Source organism: Bubalus bubalis, chromosome 7, assembly GCF_019923935.1.
Source record: "Bubalus bubalis isolate 160015118507 breed Murrah chromosome 7, NDDB_SH_1, whole genome shotgun sequence".
Classification (NCBI taxonomy): Eukaryota; Metazoa; Chordata; class Mammalia; order Artiodactyla; family Bovidae; genus Bubalus; species Bubalus bubalis.
In genome coordinates, this window is record NC_059163.1 from 95,930,891 (window position 1) to 95,950,686 (window position 19,796).

The 19,796-nt window shown below is 36.3% G+C and overlaps 1 protein-coding gene across 1 annotated transcript in view; it reads left to right on the top strand.

Annotated features, from left to right (window-relative positions):
• The window catches only part of CXXC4 (CXXC finger protein 4), a 31,271-nt gene extending 21,867 nt beyond the window's left edge, over positions 1 to 9,404 (top strand). The window contains exon 4 of the mRNA XM_025290342.3: positions 2,596 to 9,404. Coding sequence (XP_025146127.2) covers positions 2,596 to 2,640 — 45 coding nt within the window. The 3' untranslated portion in view covers positions 2,641 to 9,404. The remainder of the gene's footprint in view (positions 1 to 2,595) is intronic.
• The last annotated feature ends 10,392 nt before the right edge of the window (positions 9,405 to 19,796 follow it).

A 19,796-nucleotide genomic window follows, 5' to 3' on the forward strand; every position in this document is an offset into this window, starting at 1 on the left:
TAAGTATGCATACTTATATAAAATGTATTCTTAGTTGGCATCAGGCAGCAAGTTAGCATCTGGTGTAAACTAAGTTTTCATTTACTGCTTATATATGTGTGTTGTAAATTATGAATATTAGGATGAATGAATATGTTTTCTTATAATTTCATAAGTACCTTTAATAATGATTAAATATGTGTCATGAGAATGTATAATTACATTTATCATTTAAAAGGTAATTGTAAAAAGTAGTAAAGGGGTTTTTCTCCTCAGCCAAGTCAAATGATGGGATCCAGGTATGCAGAGTGAACTGGAAAAAGGAAGACATATTAAACTATGAGGAATATGGATTACAATATTAATAAGTACTATTTTTATGGGACCAATGGGCCTTTTTTTAAAATTTATTTATTTTAATTGGAGGCTAATTACTTTACAATATTGTAGTGGTTTGTGCCATACATTGATATAAATCAGCCATGGGTGTATATGTGTTCCCCATCCTGAACCCCCCTCCCACCCTCCTCCCCATCTCATCCCTTTGGGTCATCCCAGTGCACCAGCCCTGAGCACCCTGTCTCATGCATTGAACCTGGGCTGACAATCTGTTTCACATATGATAATATACATGTTTCAATGCTATTCTCTTAAATCATCCCACCCTTGCCTTCTCCCGCAGAGTCCAAAAGACTGTTCTATATATCTGTGATTCTTTTGCTGTCTCGCATATAGGGTCATCGTTACCATCTTTCTAAATTCCATATATATGTGTTAGTATACAGTATTGGTGTTTTTCTTTATGACTGACTTCATTCTGTATAATAGGCTCCAGTTTCACCCACCTCATTAGAACTGATTCAAATGCATTCTTTTTAATGGCTGAGTAATACTCCATTGTGTATATGTACCACAGCTTTCTTATCCATTCATCTGCTGATGGACATCTAGGTTGCTTCCATGTCCTGGCTATTATAAACAGTGCTGCGATGAACACTGGGGAACACGTGTCTTTTTCAACTCTGGTTTCCTTGGTGTGTATGCCCAGCAGTGGGATTGCTAGGTCATAAGGCAGTTCTATTTCCAGTTTTTTAAGGAATCTCCACACTGTTCTCCATAGTGGCTGTACCAGTTTGCATTCCCACCAACAGTGTAAGAGGGTTCCCTTTTCTCCACACCTGGACCTTTTTGTTTGTGCTTTTAGAAAATACTTTACAAGCTAAATATTTTTTGTATACTTATATGCAAATTTGAATTAGATAGTGTTTGTTCTTAACACATTCATTGTGATGTATATGGTATTGATTATGAGAACAGTTTTTTAAAATCCTTTTTAGTGCAGATAGCCAGCATGGTTATTTTATTCATTTAAAATTTCATTTGAAGCTTAATCAATTAATAACAGTTAAAATTTTAGATGACATTTCTATGGTAGGATTGTGTCAACCTAATGAGTCATATATGAAAAGTAAATAAAAGCTAACCTCGATTATTAAAGAGTATTTGTAGTAGAATTTTTATATATTTTCTGAAAATTCAGGTGCTGTTAACACTGTCTTAAGATGTGTTTATGAGGAGTGTGTGTGTGTATGAGTGCATTCTTTTATACCTCCTATATATTTTGGTAATATTCAACTTTCCAATTTATATACTTATTCATCTTGAGCAGCTATCTTATAGGCTCCATAGGTTTGTTGGACAGGTCTAAGGAAGAAAAGGAAGTTTTTCATTTGCCCCATATCAAGATTTACTCTTAGCTAGTTCTTCCTCATGTACCTTCAACATATACTCATGTGATCCTGTTTTATAAAGAAGGGTATGGAATGATGAACTACTGTAATGTTAATATATAAAGGAAAATTTGACAGCTTAACTACTGTTTAGCAAAATCCCCATAGTAACTGTAAACTTCTTGTTAAAAGAATTACTCATATGTTTAGTGTTGCCTGTTACTCCATTGGAAAACTATAGTATTTTTCTGGTGCAAAAAGATATTTTTGCTCTATTGAGTATCATTGGTTAGTTGTAAGTTTGTTTTGTGTATATGATATTAATTTGCTGCAAATGCAGACATTTTAAAATAGAGGTATATTTTTCAGTATAGCTCATATCAAATTATATGTAGGAATGTTTAGCATTAGTAGTTAAATATAGAAGCAGTGTTGATGTTACATTTATTGTTGTCCTGTCATAAAAGAAATTCTCCAGAATGAAGAAACTATTTCACTAAATTTGAAACATCAGCCTTACATAGGCTGCGTATGTAGCGGATACAGATTTTTAAGTACACTTGGTGGCTGATCTTCCTACTACTGGTTAGTAGTCTGTACATTCCCCTTTCTTCTGATTGCCATCCATGTTCTAAGCTGTGTTTCTTCTATTTTTTAGATCAGTGTATTTTAATCATTATATTTAGTAAATTAGCGTTAAATTCAATATTCTAATTTTTGTAATATTCTAAGATTAAACATTTATTTTTTAATTAAATGTTGAAATATGCAAGTCATTATTTGTGTATTGCTGACTAGAAATATTGTTGAAGTGTAAAGGAGAAAATCTAATTTTATATTGGCATAGAAAGAAAGCTTAACTTGTTTTCTTGCTCTTTTTTTATAGAGAACACCTGTTCCCAGCGCTGAAGCATTCCGATGGTTCTTTTAAAGCAGTAGTATATCTTATTTTCAAGGCATTTGGAAGTGAAGGGCAAACTAATGTCTTGTTTTAAGAAACTGCTTAGTCCACCACTGAAGAAAATATCCAGATATTATTTTCATTTTATGTATAGGGGTTTCTTCAAAAAAAAAAAAAGTGGGGGAAAAGAAAAAAAAAAGACATATAAAAATAATCTGGGAGCTTGGGGAATTGGCCAGTCTATTTACTTTCAATACACTGATTCTTTCTTTGATGTAATTTAGCTATCCTAGTGAAGTTGTTGTCTATTTTGAAAGTGGCTGTAAAAAATAAGTCTGGGTAAACCCCTGCTGTAAAATCATGTATCTTTGCAAAGTACATATCTATACTTCATTTTCAAATATATGTGTTTCAGGACTGTAAACTGTACAGATAGCAGCTTGTATTTTGTGTGTTTAGACAAAAGAAGACAATCATGTCTGAGCATCTATGGAGATTAACAGTTTGTTCACAACACTCCGGTTCTGCGAGTTAAATCTGGAGCAATAAATTTTAGCTTTAAATATTTTTTTGCCAGTTGTTTCTAGGAGCAGCAACAGCAGTGGCGTGTTTTGCCATGCATCTTTTCGTAGAGACTTGATGCCAAGTTTTACAAGACTAAAAGATGATGATGCATCCAGCAGTTACCTTCCGTTGTATTGTTCTAAGAGGGGAAGATATTAGGAAAGTTTCAATTAATCTTTTGAGCACTATATTAGAGTAGTGGTTATGCACTTGCATTGCTTACAAACAAGCTGTACAGAAGGGTATACCTCCCAAATCCTTAGTGTAGTTGACTTGTCTTGGGTGGCACTGTAAGACGGAGTACTCAGAGTAGTTGAAACATGCAGAATCTGTTGTATAACTTTTTTTTTTTTTCTTTCTTTAAACAGTGTTTTCTAGGATACAGGCTAGAGTATCATATCTTAGGGGAGAAATTCATGACTGACTTTTTTTCCCCCCAGCCCAACATGGGCTTTTTTTGTTTGTATGTATTTTTTTGTTTGCCTGTTTTTCTGCTTCTTTTTTGGTAGAAAAAAATAAACACTTAAAAAACATATCCAATGTTTAAATTCCATGTATGATATTAAAAGTGTAGTTTTGTTTTAAAATTTGATTACATAAAGGCCTCCTGCATCGAGACATGGCTGGGTACATTTTTAAGTTCAAAAGAGTGAAACACATTCATGGAAGTGAGGCTGTTAAATCTCTTTTGATCTTCCTTTCTCACAGCCTCCCAGTTAAAACCATGGCCTTCTAGTAGCCCTCCGTGAAATGCTCCATGTTTCCCATTCCTGTTCTCATCACCATCACCGGATGCTTCCATTCCTGAGAAGGCAGGGCCACAGTCTATGGAATTCCATAAATGCAAACAGCCCCCAAACAAAAGGAGCTAATGCTTCTTAGGACCTGAGCTACCTTTTCTCATAATGTTTGGTTTTCTTCTGCAGTCGGTGTTCTTTAGGCTAACCCATTAGGATGAATGTTTATGATGGCATGATCCCTAAGAGTTTTAGTTCTCCTTTCTCTCTCTCTTTTTTTTCCCCCCAAATTATAAAGACTGTTCTCAGCTTCAGAAATAAGACAGAGTTTAGCAAAAACACATAGAGTATGCAAGTTTCCATATTACTGCATCTTTTTGTTCTCTAGTCACTAGCCAGCTATTTTAGCCTGTGACATCCATTGACCTGCTGACAACTTAGCAACATGGATCAGGTGAAGAAAAATAACTTGAGAAGAGAGAGGGTGATGAAAGGAACTGTAAAGTTTTAGAAAGACTAGCAGATGAATAATTTTAAAAGGCTAGTTGTAGTTATGAATGGGAAAAAATATAGACAGAGGAGGTTTTTTTAAAAGCAGAAGGAGCACTTCATTGCTCGAGTGCTGGCAAGGGGGGGAGAAGGTACTTACAAATGCCAATGTGAAAAACAATATGACTTAATTTGCCTAGAGTATGGATACAAGATCTACAGTTACTGTCAAATAGCCTTTTTGAAGAAAATTCACGATGTATTACACTTATCCATGTTTAGAGAAGAAAATTATCGCAAATTAAAACGTGCTGTATATTAATTTTGAGATAGCTTTCTACTTGGTGTATATTCCGTTGAAGGTTCTAGTTAGAATTTCTATTTCTGCTGTGGGACCAATAAGAGCTATATGAGTTCTTTCTTGTTCCATTTTTAATTTTATTTGACTTTTTTTAACCGATGTGCTAATGAATTACGAGTAAGTGAAAACTTACTTTCACACTTGAATGGTAAGCTTGCCTTGCTTTTTGGAAAGTGATCATTGTTGTCACAGAATTGAAACAAACTTTTATTCAGGCTGCATTAGGCATACAATAACATGAAGATCTCATCGCAATGTACTGAGTCTAAAATACATGCTGGTATTGCATGTCTTGATGTGTTTTTATTTGTTTTCTTAAAGAATTAATGAGTTTGTATATTGTAAAATGTGATTTTTTACATGTGAATTCAATTTTTTAATGAAATAATCTGTTAATTATTGATATGGAGGAGTGCAGCTTTTCTTGAATTCCTTATGTGTTTTTATTCCTGATGTTGTTCTTTTTTAAACTACCCATTTTTTAATGTTTTGGGTTAAGCTATTTATGTAATGGAGGGTGCATATAAGGTTCCCTTTGGTGATGCTGAAGAAAGGTATCACTCCTCTGGCCTCCCCTCAGTCTTCTCCCTTGTAAGTTCATGTATTGAGAACTTGTAAAGCACATCATAGCAGCACTGAGGGAGTGATTGAAAGGTTTACACTTTTCTTGATTCTAAAATACCAATGAAGTGTAACTTTTAAAAATTCCTTGCTGTATGTTTCATATTCAGAATCAAGAAAATTCAGAAGATAGCAGTCAGCTGTAAATCACATGGGGTATCTTTACAACTTAAAAATTACATCTCAGATAAGCCGAATAAAAAACTTCGTGTGAGAGGTCACGTACAGAGGTGTAGGTGAGGAGGTGCCATCATGCGTCAGCGTTTGGGAAGACTATGGAAAGTACTCGGGCTGCTGCCGTGTAGAGCAGTGGGCCCATCCCTTTCCAGCTCTCACTCAGCACCCTTATATCACAAGAGCATCAGAGTGCAAATCTCTCTCTTTCCAGGCCTTCAACCCGAAGTGGCTTTCTGATGGATTCCGCCTGTCTGTGCACAAGTGGGGGGCATATTTACAAACTAGAAATGTGTCCATTCTTGGGAGGGAGAACAGTAATAGGCTTCCCCCAGGGTAAGAGTATATAAAAGTGTCTCCTGTTGCTTAATTCCCAACACCCAACTTTCTTCTTCTAAACACATTCATAGGGAGCAAGAGATGGAAGACTTCCTATGAATTAATATTAAGCAGTCACTAAAAGAAAGGAATATTCCCTTCCTTTCATTCAGAACCCCTGGCATGTAAGTTGTACAATTAATACTAATGCATATAAAGTATTTAAGCTGATAGTCTCTGTAATCAAATAATGAAAACAAGAAAGCAGTTAAATGAATACACTATTCAGGGTCAAATATGTTCAGCAAAAAACCGTTGTGGGTCTTTGATCATGGCTAGATTCACAGTGATATCACACAGTTGGTTCTCATGTAACAGCTAAATGTTTCAAATTTTGTTTTTATTAAATTTGGCAGTTTCACACTGAGATCTGTATTCCTAGTGAATAAAAGACAGTTACTATGTTAAGAGGGATTTCATTTTCACAATTGCAAGGAAGTCAGAGATATTTCAGGAACATGAGCCACAAAATGTACTCCTTTCACAGTGTTCTCCTATTCTGAACTGTGCAGTTATCTATTAAATTTTCTAATAGATATTTGTGTAAGGTGTATGTATGCTTGTGCAATTATTAAAAAAGCAGTTTTGGAAACAGTGTATTTATTAAAGAAAATTACTTATGGGGCATGTACAAAACTGTAAAAAAAAAAAACTAAAAAAAAAAACACATTCAATTTGCCCAGTAAAGTTGTTTTTGTGAAATTTCTGTGTTGTTGAATAAAGGACTTTAGTATTCAAAGATCTCTTTTTCCATGAACAAATTTTTATTTGTGAGATTTTAAATAATCAGCATATGATCCTGAAAGTCTAATTTTTTTTACGATAAAAACATTTTTCGTTCTAAACTTGCTCCTACATCAGCAGAATGAATACTGTTTATAAAATTTTCATAAAATATTCCCGTTTTGTTCATCTTTTTTCTTCATATATTTTGTCTTTCTTATATATATAAAGGAAAGAAAGAACATGATGCCTTTTATATTTCTAAAGGCTATATTCTTGTTGAAAGCTTTAAAAGTTCCCCAAAATAGAGGAAGAAATGAGTATATCCAAACTTTCTTCCTTCATTCATTATAAGAGTGCCGCGAGAAAGCTTTCCATGAACTCCTTGTGCTGTGAATGAAAAGTCTTGGTGATAATACTTAAAACCATTAAGGTACATGAAGAAATACACAATACTGGAATTGTATCTTCAGCCACTCCCAGCAATACTCTGAGATTACCTTTTTATTGTGTTACTTTTTTATTGTAGAATATTGTGGTCCACCCTGCTTATTATTTGGTGGTGAAGGCACTTAACTAGTACTTCACTGCTTCCCAGAACAAAGAGCTAATTTTTTTTTTGCTGCTTCATAAACTACAAGAAACTACTGTAGAACACAGTATTATATCTTGGAAATCATTAATATGGTTTCAAACATGGAGCATTAGACAATTGAAAGAGTTCATGTTCACAGAAAAAAAGACCACATGAGAAGATTTTTGTCAATGTTATAAATTTCAAGATGTGTTCTGTTAGAATATCACTAGTATAAAATATCTTGGCCTTGGCAACCGAACTGGATTATATAGTGTGAGAAAGATGAATTAGGTAACTGGAATCATGAGAGTTTCTGGGTATTCAGCAATTTTGCAGGTGAGTTGCTATTCTTCTTTATTATATTTTGGTGTAAGCAACAATATGGCAAAACCAGATTTTCATGATAATACTTTCCTTACTTGACATCTTCAAGGATACAAATGCTTTGAGGTTTATACGTAATGATAAGAGAATAATTCTTAAAAATAGCTTGAATTAACTAAAAAGGGAAAGACAGGGGAACTCTATAACTTATTTAGACATTGAATCAGATAATTTCATATGGTTTCTGGAAAATAATACACATTTTTAAGTGTCTTTATTGGTATCAGTTGTTTTAGTTGACATATTTTAGCAGAAGTTATTCCCCATTTTATTTCTACTCTTTTTTTGATGGAGAAAAAAAATGTTATTTGAAATAAACACAGTGAACACAAATTTGAGATTTTATTTGCATGCATATCATAAGTATCATAGGTATAAGGACATTTTTGCTTATTTGTAACTTTTGTTTCTAATCTTTTAATAACTTGGTTTAAGAACTATCTTTATGTCCTTTGCAATTCAGATTTTTTTGGCCATTTTTAAGTCAATATTTCTTATTTTCCATGTATTTATGTAAAATGGAATGTCAACTGAACTGTCTTTTCATTCTAAGTCTGTGCTTTGTTTACAATATGTTTCTTATGACAAAATCATTCTGGTTAGCAGGTGTTGTAATTTCACAAATTGGAAGCAATGTCCATGTCTCTTTCCAAGAACAGTACTTTTAAAAGCCATTCTAATCGTGTACAAAACTACATGTAAAGCATTCTTAATATGGGACTGAATTACTGACTTCTTTAATAATTAGATGTTAGGAGAATCTGGTTGCTTGGTTTGAATTATGATCTGCTTACGACTTTTCTGAAAAGTGATCTTCTGTTTCAAATTATATGGCTTCAGGAAAATTGCACAGTTGGAAGGGAGGTTAGAAAAGAAAAACATTTAAATGGCACTGTTTAACCTTTGATACCATCATGAAACATATGTAACTGAAAATTCTTATTCATTATGCCCATCAAAACCTTTTCTCACTTTTCATGACTTACCATGTAATTTCATTCATACTTTTAATTATTTATAAATATTTACAGTTGTATTAATATTGAATTAATGTGGGGGGGATGGAAATAGATTAATCTGTGTGTGCATATGTGTGTGTTGTTTTTAGCTGACACAATTCATTTTTCCAATAGCTAAGGGTCAGTGTAGATTATTAAACATCTTTCATGTAAAAGATTCTGCCACCATTCAATTACAGTTGCAATTGAACTTAATGATTCAACATCTTATAATACTTCATATCTTCTCTGGGAATCAGGGAATTTGGGGAAGTCTACATGAAATCTTTTGAACATTTTAGGGGTGTTTTAATAATTTAACATTTCACTGTGTCCCACTTGCAGTCATTTGGAACTGTTTTGAAAATTATTTACACAAATTGCTCCCCAAATGTGTTATTTTCTTCATATAATTTGGACATTTTAGGTATATTTATGTATTATTGAGATGTCTATTTATACACATGTATATTTGAGCTTCAAGTGCACATGCAAACACTAATAGATTATTTAATCTGTAGCTTGTATACTTTGACCATAGGAAAAGACCTCTATCTCTCTAAAATTTGTGATGTCTATGGAGCAGCAGCAAGAAGAATATTGTGAATAATTTTTGTGTTTGCAAACCAGCAATTGATTTAATTTTTCATTTATTCAATAAGAATTATTGTGATCTTCAATATGCCAACTACTGGAGATATCAAAATAAATAAAATGTTCCTCCTGACACATTTACCATCATCATGAAAGTCAACTGAGTGATTGAAATAAATACACAAATAAAATCAGTGGAGAGTGTTTGTGTTGAATGGAACAGGCATCATGTGAATGCATCGCAAGAGATGGTGGAGTGAAGCTTTTTCATTGAAAATTTTTCCCTGTTGAAAGAAGAGGGCAAGGCTCAAGTAAATACTCTGGGGTTGTAAAACCTGAGGTTAAAGTAGTGAACCAAAGAGACTGGAATGGCAGAAGAAAGAAAGAGGAAGGTTCAAAAGACCTGAGACATGCCATCGTCCTAGTCCAAGTTGCTGTCATTTCTCATGGGGGCCACTTGAATCGCTACCATAGTATTCTCTTTCCATTCATTCCTATCAATTTTCAAACATTTTCTATGTTGCAGCCTAAGCAGTTCTTTTAAAACACATACACACAAGTTCTTGGGATTCCATGCTCATTGTCAGCGATCTCCCGTTGCTCTTAGAATAAGATCCTAAATGTGGTTGCAAGGATCTTGCAGTTTAGCTCTGCAGTCTCATCCCATTTCATGTCATCCCTTTCTCCATGCTCCAGCCATTTAGACTTTCTTCCGTCCTCATAGTTGCAAGATGGGTTTTGCCTCTCACCTCAGGACATTTTGTTCATTTTGTTATTAATATCTGGAATCTTTGTTCCTTCTCTATTTTCCTGGATAATGCCTCTTTATTCTTCAGAAATTAGCTAATACACTTTTACAAGAAACTTCTCAACTTTTATGACTTTGTTAAATTCACCTATTATAGGCGCTGAAGTAACTTGTACCTCTTCATGCTGCTGCTGCTGCTATGTCGCTTCAGTCGTGTCTGACTCTGTGCGACCCCAAAGATGGCAGCCCACCAGGCTCCCCCGTCCCTGGGGTTCTCCAGGCAAGAACACTGGAGTGGGTTGCCATTTCCTTCTCCAATGCATGAAAGTGAAAAGTGAAAGTGAAGTCGCTCAGTCGTGTCCGACCCTTAGCGACCCCGTTGACTGCAGCCTACCAGACTCCTCCATCCATGGGATTTTCCAGGCAAGAGTACTGGAGTGGGGTGCCACTGCCTTCTCTGGTACCTCTTCATAGCCCTTATTAATGAATTAATTCATTCAATAAAGAGATATTACACATTTATCATGTGCTCTTCTCTCTTCTAGGCAGCTACAATATGTTCATAAGCACATAGGACAGAAATTTCTGCCCTCATAGCGTTCATATTCTAGTGGAAAGAAATAAGTCATAAACAAAGAAGTAAATATAAATGTCATATAGTAATATATAATTTAGATACAAATAAGGAGAGAAAATGAGATTAGATATGCCAAATGGGGTGAGAGAATGTGGAAGAGAGTTGGAATTTTAAATGAGTAAATTTTAAATGAGTTAGGGAAAGCCTAACAGAGAAGGTAACATTTGAGGTACAGCCTGAAGGAGGCAAGGGGCTACCCAGGTGGAGCTAGTGGTAAAGAACCCGCCCACCAATGTAGGAGATCTAAGAGACCCAGGTACTATTCCTGGGTTGGGAAGATCCCCTGGAGAAGGAAATGGCGACCCCCTGCAGTATTCTTGCCTGGAGAATCCCATGGACAGAGGAACCTGGCAGGCTACAGTACACAGGGTTGCAAAGAGTCAGGCATGAAAAGTGAGTTAGCACACATGCTGAAGGAGGCAATTAAGTAGGTGAGTAAGCAATGTGGAGATCTTGGAAACAGCCTACCTGGCAAAGGGAATACCAAGTAACAAGACCTTGTGACAAGAAAGAGCCTGGAGTTTTCAAAGACCAGCAAAGTTTTCAAGTCCTGGTGTCTGGGGTGCAATGGGTAAGAGAGAGAATAGTAGGCAATATTAGAGGAGGAACAGAGACAAGACTGTGCTGTGTCACATGAGGACTTTGACCTTTACTCAGAGTGAGGGGAAATATTTGGAGGGTTTAATTGGAGAGAGACATGATCCAACTTATAAAAGGACTACTTTGGCTACTGGGTTGGATTAAGAAAAAGACTACAGAAGGTCAGGAATGGAAGAAGGGAGACCAGTCTGGGGAGACCATTGCCATATCCAAGTAAAAGAAAGTGGTGGAACTAGAGTGGCAGACTTGGAGGTTGTAAAAAGGTTGAATTCAGCACATAGTTGGAAATGAAGGAAATAGAATTTGAATAGACAGGTAGAGCTTTTAGGTATGTAAGAATGAGAGAAATTACTAATAACTCCAAGGCCTTTGACGTGAATAACTGGAAAAGTGAAGTTGCCCTTCCCTTAACTGAGAAGCAAAGGCTGAATTTTGGGTTTGCTGCTGCTAAGTCACTTCAGTTGTCTCCGACTCTGTGCAACCCCATAGACGGCAGCCCACTAGGCTCCCCCATCCCTGGGATTCTCCAGGCAAGAACACTGGAGTGGGTTGCCATTTCCTTCTCCAATGCATGACAGTGAAAAGTGAAAGTGAAGTCGCTCAGTCGTGTCCGACTCTTAGTGACCCCATGGACCGCACCCATCAGGCTCCTCCGTCCATGGGATTTTCCAAGCAAGAGTACTGGAGTGGGGTGGAATTTTGGGTTTAGATGTGCTAAATTTGAGCTGCTTCTCAAACATTCAAGATGTCAAGCATACAATTGGATCTATGGACTTGGAGTTCAAGGTAGATTTATGGGCTGGTGATATAAATTTTAAAATAATGAGCCTGAATGAGATTGTCAAAGCGAGTGTAGATAAATAAAAGAGAGGAAGGGCAAAGACTGAGATCTGGGACTCACCTGCCACAGTTGTATGTTCACCTTCATTCTAATCATCATTTAATTAGCGCCCTTCTTCCATACTGACAAAAGTACAGAAGAAATGGAAAGTGAAGTCACTCAGTCATGTCCAACTCTTTGCGACCCTGTGGACTGTACCCCACCAGAATCCTCCATCCATGGGATTTCCCAGGCAAGAATACTGGAGTAGGTTGCCATTTCCTTCTCCAGGGGATCTTCCCAACCCAGGGATCAAACCCAGGCCTCCCGCATTGCAAGCAGACTCCTTACTGTCTGAGCCACCAGGAAAGTCCAGAGAAGAAATGGAAACCCAGGAAAAACTACAGGGTGAATTCTTCCATTTCCCCCTCTTCCCAGTGACCCATATTCTTTTGACCTTTTGTTACCTCAATCCTTACCCTTCATCCACAAGAGACTGATTATTCATCCCCCTCAATTTATCCCATCTCCACTGCATGCAAAAGCTTACATTCATTATTTGTATTTTTTCACAAACATTCTAATGCAATAATTATATACAACAATCTTTTCTACTAAAATACATGTATATACATGAAGTTCAATGTTTAATGCTGACCAAAATTAGTGCATTAAAAAAATTAAGCATAATTCTGTACTCAGTATAATTTATTTGTCTGTTAGAAATTCCATCAAAGGATATAAAATCATTTCTCTTATTTAACATCTCTGGGAACCTAAATGTTTGAGCAGAAAGTGGATAGATATTAAAACTACAAATTGAGAATGAAGATTGTTTAGTTGAATCCCAGTCATAAGAAAGGAATGAAGTTTTCAAACTTGTCTAAACTTTCCTTCATGAAGAGCAAGCTGGCTCATGACTATAAAAGTGAGAGTGAAAATTTCTTAGTATTTGTTGTTTTTCTTCTTTGCCCTTGATTCTTTACAGAGATAGTCATGCCTATTTTCATTAATAGCCTAAATGCACTTCAGAGAGTGTGACTAGAAGTATTCCTTCATTATTGTATACAAGAGAAAGCATTTTGTACCCGAATTTCCTTAGACCTGAGTTTCCATTCCAAACCTACCATTTGACAGAAATCTCTGTCTGTCACAAGTTTCCCGCTGAATCCTTATCACCAGAGTTCTGAGGATTAAACAATCAGTTCAGTTCAGTCGCTCAGTCGTGTCTGACTCTTTGTGAGTCCACGGGCTGCAGCATGCCAGGCCTCCATTACCAACTCCCAGAGTTTACTCAAACTCATCTCCATTGAGTTAGTGATACCACCCAACCATCGCATCCTCGGTCATCCCCTTCTCCTCCCACCTTCAATCTTTCCCAGCATCAGGGTCTTTTCAAATGAGTCAGTTCTTCCTATCAGGTGGCTTAAGTATTGGAGCTTCAGCTTCAGGACTGATCTCCTTTAGGATGAACTGGTTGGATCTCCTTGCAGTCCAAGGGACTCTCAAGAGTCTTCAACACCATGGTTCAAAAGCATCAACTCTTCAGTACTCAGCTTTCTTTATAGTCCAATTCTCACATCCATACCTGACTACTGGAAATACCATAGCTTTGACTAGATGGACCTTTGTTGCCTAAGTAATGTCTCTGCTTTTTAATATGCTGTCTAGGTTGGTCATAACTTTCCTGGCAAGGAGCAAGAGTCTTTTAATTTCATGGCCGCAGTCACCATCTGCAGTGATTTTGGAGCCCCCCCAAAATAATGTCTGACACTGTTTCCACTGTTTCCCCATCTATTTGCCATAAAGTGATGGGACGGGACCAGATGCCATGATCTTAGTTTTCTGAATACTGAGCTTTAAGCCAACTTTTTCACTCTCCTCTTTCACTTTCATCAAGAGGCTCTTTAGTTCTTCTTCACTTTCTGCCATATGGGTGGTGTCATCTGCATATCTGAGATTTTCTCCTGGCAGTCTTGATTCCAGCTTGTGCTTCATCCAACTTGGCATTTCACATGATGTAGTCTGCATATAAGTTAAATAAGCAGTGTGACATTATGCAGCCTTGATGTACTCCTTTCCTGATTTGTAACCAGTCTGTTGTTCCATGTCCAGTTCTAACTGTTGCTTCTTGACCTGCATACAGATTTCCCAGGAGGCAGGTCAGGTGGTCTGGTATTCCCATCTCTTTAAGAATTTTCCTCAGTTTGTTGTGATCCACACAGTCAAAGGCTTTGGCATAGTCAATAGAGCAGAAGTAGATGTTTTTCTGGAACTCTCTTGCTTTTTCAATGATCCAATGGATGTTGGCAATTTGATCTCTCGTTCCTCTGCCTTTTCTAAAACCAGCTTGAACATCTGGAAGTTCTTGTTTCACATAGTGTTGAGGCCTGACTTGGAGAATTTTGAGCATTACTAGCATGTGAGATGAGTGCAATTGTGCAGTAGTTTGAACATTCTTTTGCATTGCCTTTCTTTGGGATTGGAATGAAAACTGACCTTTTCCAGTCCTGTGACCACTGCTGAGTTTTCCAAATTTGCTGGCCTATTGAGTTAAGCACTTTCACAGTATCATCTTTTACAATTTGAAATAGCTCAACTGGAATTCCATCACCTCCACTAGCTTTCTTCTTATTGATGCTTCCTAAGACCCACTTGACTTCACATTCCAGGATGTCTGGCTCTAGGTGAGTAATCACACCATTGTGGTTATCTGGGTTATGAAGATCTTTTTTGTATAGTTCTGTGTGTTCTTGCCACCTCTTCTTAATATCTTCTGCTTCTGTTAGGTCCATACCATTTCTGTCCTTTATCGAGCCCCTCTTTGCGTGAAATGTTCCCTTGGTATCTCTAATTTTCTTGAAGAGATCTCTAGTCTTTCCCATTCTATTGTTTTCCTCTATTTCTTTGCACTGATCACTGAGAAAGGCTTACTTATTTCTCCTTACTATTCTTTGGAACTCCACATTCAAATGGGTATAGCTTTCCTTTTCTCCTTTCATTTCTCTTCTTTTCACCGCTATTTGTAAGGTCTCCTCAGACAACTATTCTGCCTTTTTGCATCTCTTTTAAACAATGATTAAACAATGAGTAGTTCCAAATCTGAAAGAAACAAATGGTAATTATTTCAGTCCTTTAAAATCTCAAGGACCCTCAATATATTCAAAACAAGAAAACAAGGAATGACTACAACAAAAACTGAAATGCTTGATTTCACAGTTTGACGGAAAATGTTGAGACCCATACGAAATGTGAAGAATAAAAAACCTGAAAAAAATTTAGTGGTAAAGCTACAGTTGACATGTTCTTTGGCAATTTGAGCAACTTTGTCCCCATGGATAGCTGTAGAACTTCTGAGGGTTATTGACAGATTCATCATTAAGAAAAACTTTACATAAGTTTCCACTCTATCTGTTGCATCAAGTAAGGGTTAATTTATACCCTGAATTATTAAATGCACTCCCATACTATGACAAAATTGTAAACCTGAGAAAACGCAGTACTTTCCAGTTTTATAAAGTCTGTCAGAGACTTTCTTAAGTGGCTAATTTAGAGGAAGCTGGCACACAATTTGAAGATGTAATTTGAGTCGTGGCTGATGATATACTTTTACTTGTTTAGCCTTTTATGCAGCTTGTTTGCATTACTTGAACAGATTTGCTGTTTCTATTCTAACTGCATTGTGTATGGCATGAGGAATGCTGATTAATTCTTGTCCGTAATCATCACAACTCTGCCAATGTTGAACATTTATATCCTTCATTACATAATCTATGTATGCATTCCTTATGTTATTAGTGGGAGTAGCATGTAATAGGTAAACAAACCTGTTCTTGATTTAAATTAAAAATCACTGTTGATCCTTTTCCATCTTTAACAGAAACTGCCTTAGATGGAGGAATCTGGCATAGGTTTTATCTGTTTCAAGTAGCTTTAATTAGAATTCTTTAATTGTCCCTACAGCTGCCACCAATAGTAAACTCTAAAATATCAATTGTAATTGGAAGATAAATTTGCATTTTATTCATGACATAAAGTTAATATGTCTTACTTTGTGAATTTTGAGACAGTGAGGCTATTCATTGCCGTTGGAGTGTCTCTGAATAGCCCTTTTCAATCATTTTGATACTTACACTGTAGGTGACTGTCTCATCTACTTACCTTTAAAAAGAGAATTAAGTAAACAATGACTCCTAGGTGAGCCTTATTTAATAAATTACTTACTGGTTTATTCAGAGACTCCTGAGGAAGTAGGTTCTTAAATGATGGGTTATAGTTTGAAAAAGGCATTTCACTAGAAGTCCTAAAGCATTTAAAAAGAAATAAAGTATGTCACTCTTTATGTGTGCATGCTAAGTCCCTTCAGTCATGTTTGACTCTTTGCCACCCTATGGACTGTAGCCCGCCAGGCTCCTCTGTCCATGGGATTCTCCAGGCAAGAGTACTGGAGTGGGTTGCCATGCCCTCCTCCAGGCAGTCTTCCCAACGCAGGGATAATTCCATGTCACTTAAGTCTTCTGCATTGGCAGGCAGGTTCTTTACCACTAGCGCCACCTGGGAAGCCCACTCTTTATGCCCCTAGTCAAATTACAACTGCAGAGTTGTATAAAGGATGAAAAAATAAATAGATAACAAAAAATCTAGTGTATCCATATCTTCATAAGTTTATTTCCAAATTTCTCAGACTTTTCTTGAGTTGCTAAGTTGGAACCACAAATCAGATGGTTAGATTCAATATAATTAGCTTCCTGTTTTCTAGAAGAGTAAATGAAGTACTGGTTTGTAGGAAAATCATTCTGTTGAGAATTTTTTATTTCAGCAAGTCACTTTAAGGTAAAAACTGTAACTACTCACAATGGTAGGAATGAAAGGAAACAATGAAAGGAGTTTATTATGTCAGGTAATTGAAAAGTCCTAAGGAAAGACTCAGACCTCTCTGCCTGTAGCACTGTAAGTTGATTTTATTTTGAGGCCTTATTGGTGTATGTTTTGGCCACTACTGCCTGTAAATGTTTACCTTCCATTGCTAGGAATTTGTGTAAAGGGAAAACTTTTCTTTCCTGACAAATTTAGCAAAAATCCTGGAGCTAATTCTTGGTGGATCCAATTGGCCTATACTGGATTCTGTGCCCAACACTTAGCTAGTCCCTGTAAAGAGTGAAGCGATGGTTTATCTTATACAAATGTAATATGAAAAATTTTGTTTAATCTTGGCCTGTCCTTAAGATCTGGGTGGAGATCAGCCTCTCCCTACCACATTTACTGAGAAGGAATTAATAGTAGTTTCCAGGGAAAATCGGGGTAATGACAGAAACAAAAAGGGAAATAGGTACCGAGGGCAGAAAAGAAAAATGAATGAAAGGGAGGAAGAAAGGAACGATTGAAGAAGGAAAAAAAGAAGAAGGAGAGAAAGTACAAGAGAGAAAAGAGAGATAAGGAAAGAGGGAAGAAAGGGAGGAAGAGAAGGGGGAAGGAGGGAAGAAAGAAGGAAGGGGAGATGATGATAAATACCTACTACATCATGTTTTATTGAAGGGTTAATGGACAAGGAAGCAGCAGGAGGGAGGAGGCAGAGAAACATCTTCACTGGAATTCTAATAGGATAATTAATTTCTGTATAATTGTATGATAACTCTATTTAGTTAACTTGAAAGATCCATTTTTATTAATTAGTCATGTATATGCATAAACACACACAACACACAGGTGCACACAATACCATTATGTCTCTGATTGGATCTACATGAGCACAACACTATTTCTGGGATAAAGAAGACAATTTACAACGAGTTTGATAGACTTACCAGCAAAATTCCATTCCTTACGGTTAACCCGTTACTTTATAGAAATGTGTACAAATGTTGATTATGAGGAAGATTAGCTGTAGGATTATACACGAGAGGATTTGTTTCAGGGAACTAAGGTCATAAAATCTCAAAATAGAGACTAGATTTTCGCCACCAACTTTAATGCATTTCTCACAGATTGTTCAGTTGTATTTGTTACTTCATGGTTGAACCTTCATTCCACTGGATTCAGCCCAATGAGTATGATGGAAGCCAAGGGTTTATCCAGTTTCAGCACACTTAATTTTTTTCATCTTGATCTCAATTACTTTATGCTCATGAGAAAATTCTTATTTGTTATTCTTAGGAATAGCAAAGTTGCATTTCCCATTTATTATCAAATGTATATAATGTGTATATAATAGAAGACTTAAATGATTACCCTGAAGACAAAGATGGTGCAATTGAAGAAGCTGAACTATGGGTAGAAGTGATAGCTTAATATATTTGTTGTTTGGTGGAAAAGAAAGTCTAAATCCTGTACACCAGACTTTCACTTAGGAATACAGGGAGCTCAAAAGTGTACTACCCTCAACTCTACTAAAGGAGTGGAGAATCAGTATAGGAGGAAGAGCAGAGTCAAACCATAATAAGGGGGAGTGGATGCAGTGCAGGTAAATGCAGTAATTTTCCACTGCATGGGGAAATGGACACTCTCATCATTGCCAGCACTTAAATCTCTTACTAGACAAGGAAGAAGTGGAGCCTGTTATACTGTTGGAGAAACAAGGCAGTAAGTAATTGAATCCATACTGTTTCTATGGCCAACATGAGGGAGACCACCCTCTTCTCTCTGTCTCTGTAGCTAAGGTGGATTGATTTCACATCCTTCACACTGAAGAGGAGGAGGGAGCCCATTTTGATTAATAAATGTATAGACCAGTGATTCAGGGGTGAGTACAAGATCTTGAGAAGCCAAAGCAGATTAAAATACATTTGTATAAAAATAAAACACCTAAAATAGGTAATGCTAAGAAAGAATAATTTGTAAACTCCTGAATTAAGATTCTCATTATATTTGAATAGTAAGAGGCAACTGTTTTTCATTAAAATAGAACTTTACTACAGATATCAACATGAAAAGTTTGATCCAGGGACACTGCTGTGAAATCTAAGTATGACATTTAAATATGCTTATCAGAAGTATAATTATGCTTGCTTTTATTTATGACAATGAATGCTTTCAATCTATATGGAATATCTTATTTATAATAAATGGTTAGACAATAATGACTCTCTATCCATATTTATGAATTTTCAATTTATTTGTCATTCCTGAGTCATTAATAGAATTTATACACATACGTATTAACACTAGATTTTTTTTTAAAGAGATGGTTGTCATCCTAAAAACAAGGCATTTATGTTTACAACATTGATAATATTGATAAATTCACTGTAAATTCAATGTAAAAGCCCAAATGACAGTTGACAAAAAGAATTCTCATGTAATTTGATATTAGATAATTCAAATATAATTACTGCTGTAATTTTTCTGTAACATTTCACAAAAGTAAATGTTTAGTTATTTATTTGCATGTTTCTTCTTTAGGGTAAGGAAGTCACCTAAGTGGATCCAGTACTGTGTTCATTCCTAAAAAGATAGCTCTTCAGAATTAATATCACAAATAGCTCACAAACTTAAATAATTGCATGAATATTATATATTTCTCAAAATCTTCCACTAAAACATGCATGTGTGCTAAGTCACTTCAGTCATGTCTGACTGTGCAAAGCTATGGACAATAGCCTTCAGGCTCCCCTGCCCATGGACTTCTCTAGGCAAGAATACTAGAGTGGGTTGCCATGCCCTCCTCCAGGGGATCTTCCTGACCCAGGGATCAGACCCACCTCCCTTAAGTCTCCTGCATTGGCAGGCAGGTTCTTTACCACTTGCACCACCTGGAAAGCCCTTCCACTGAAACAAGTATACAA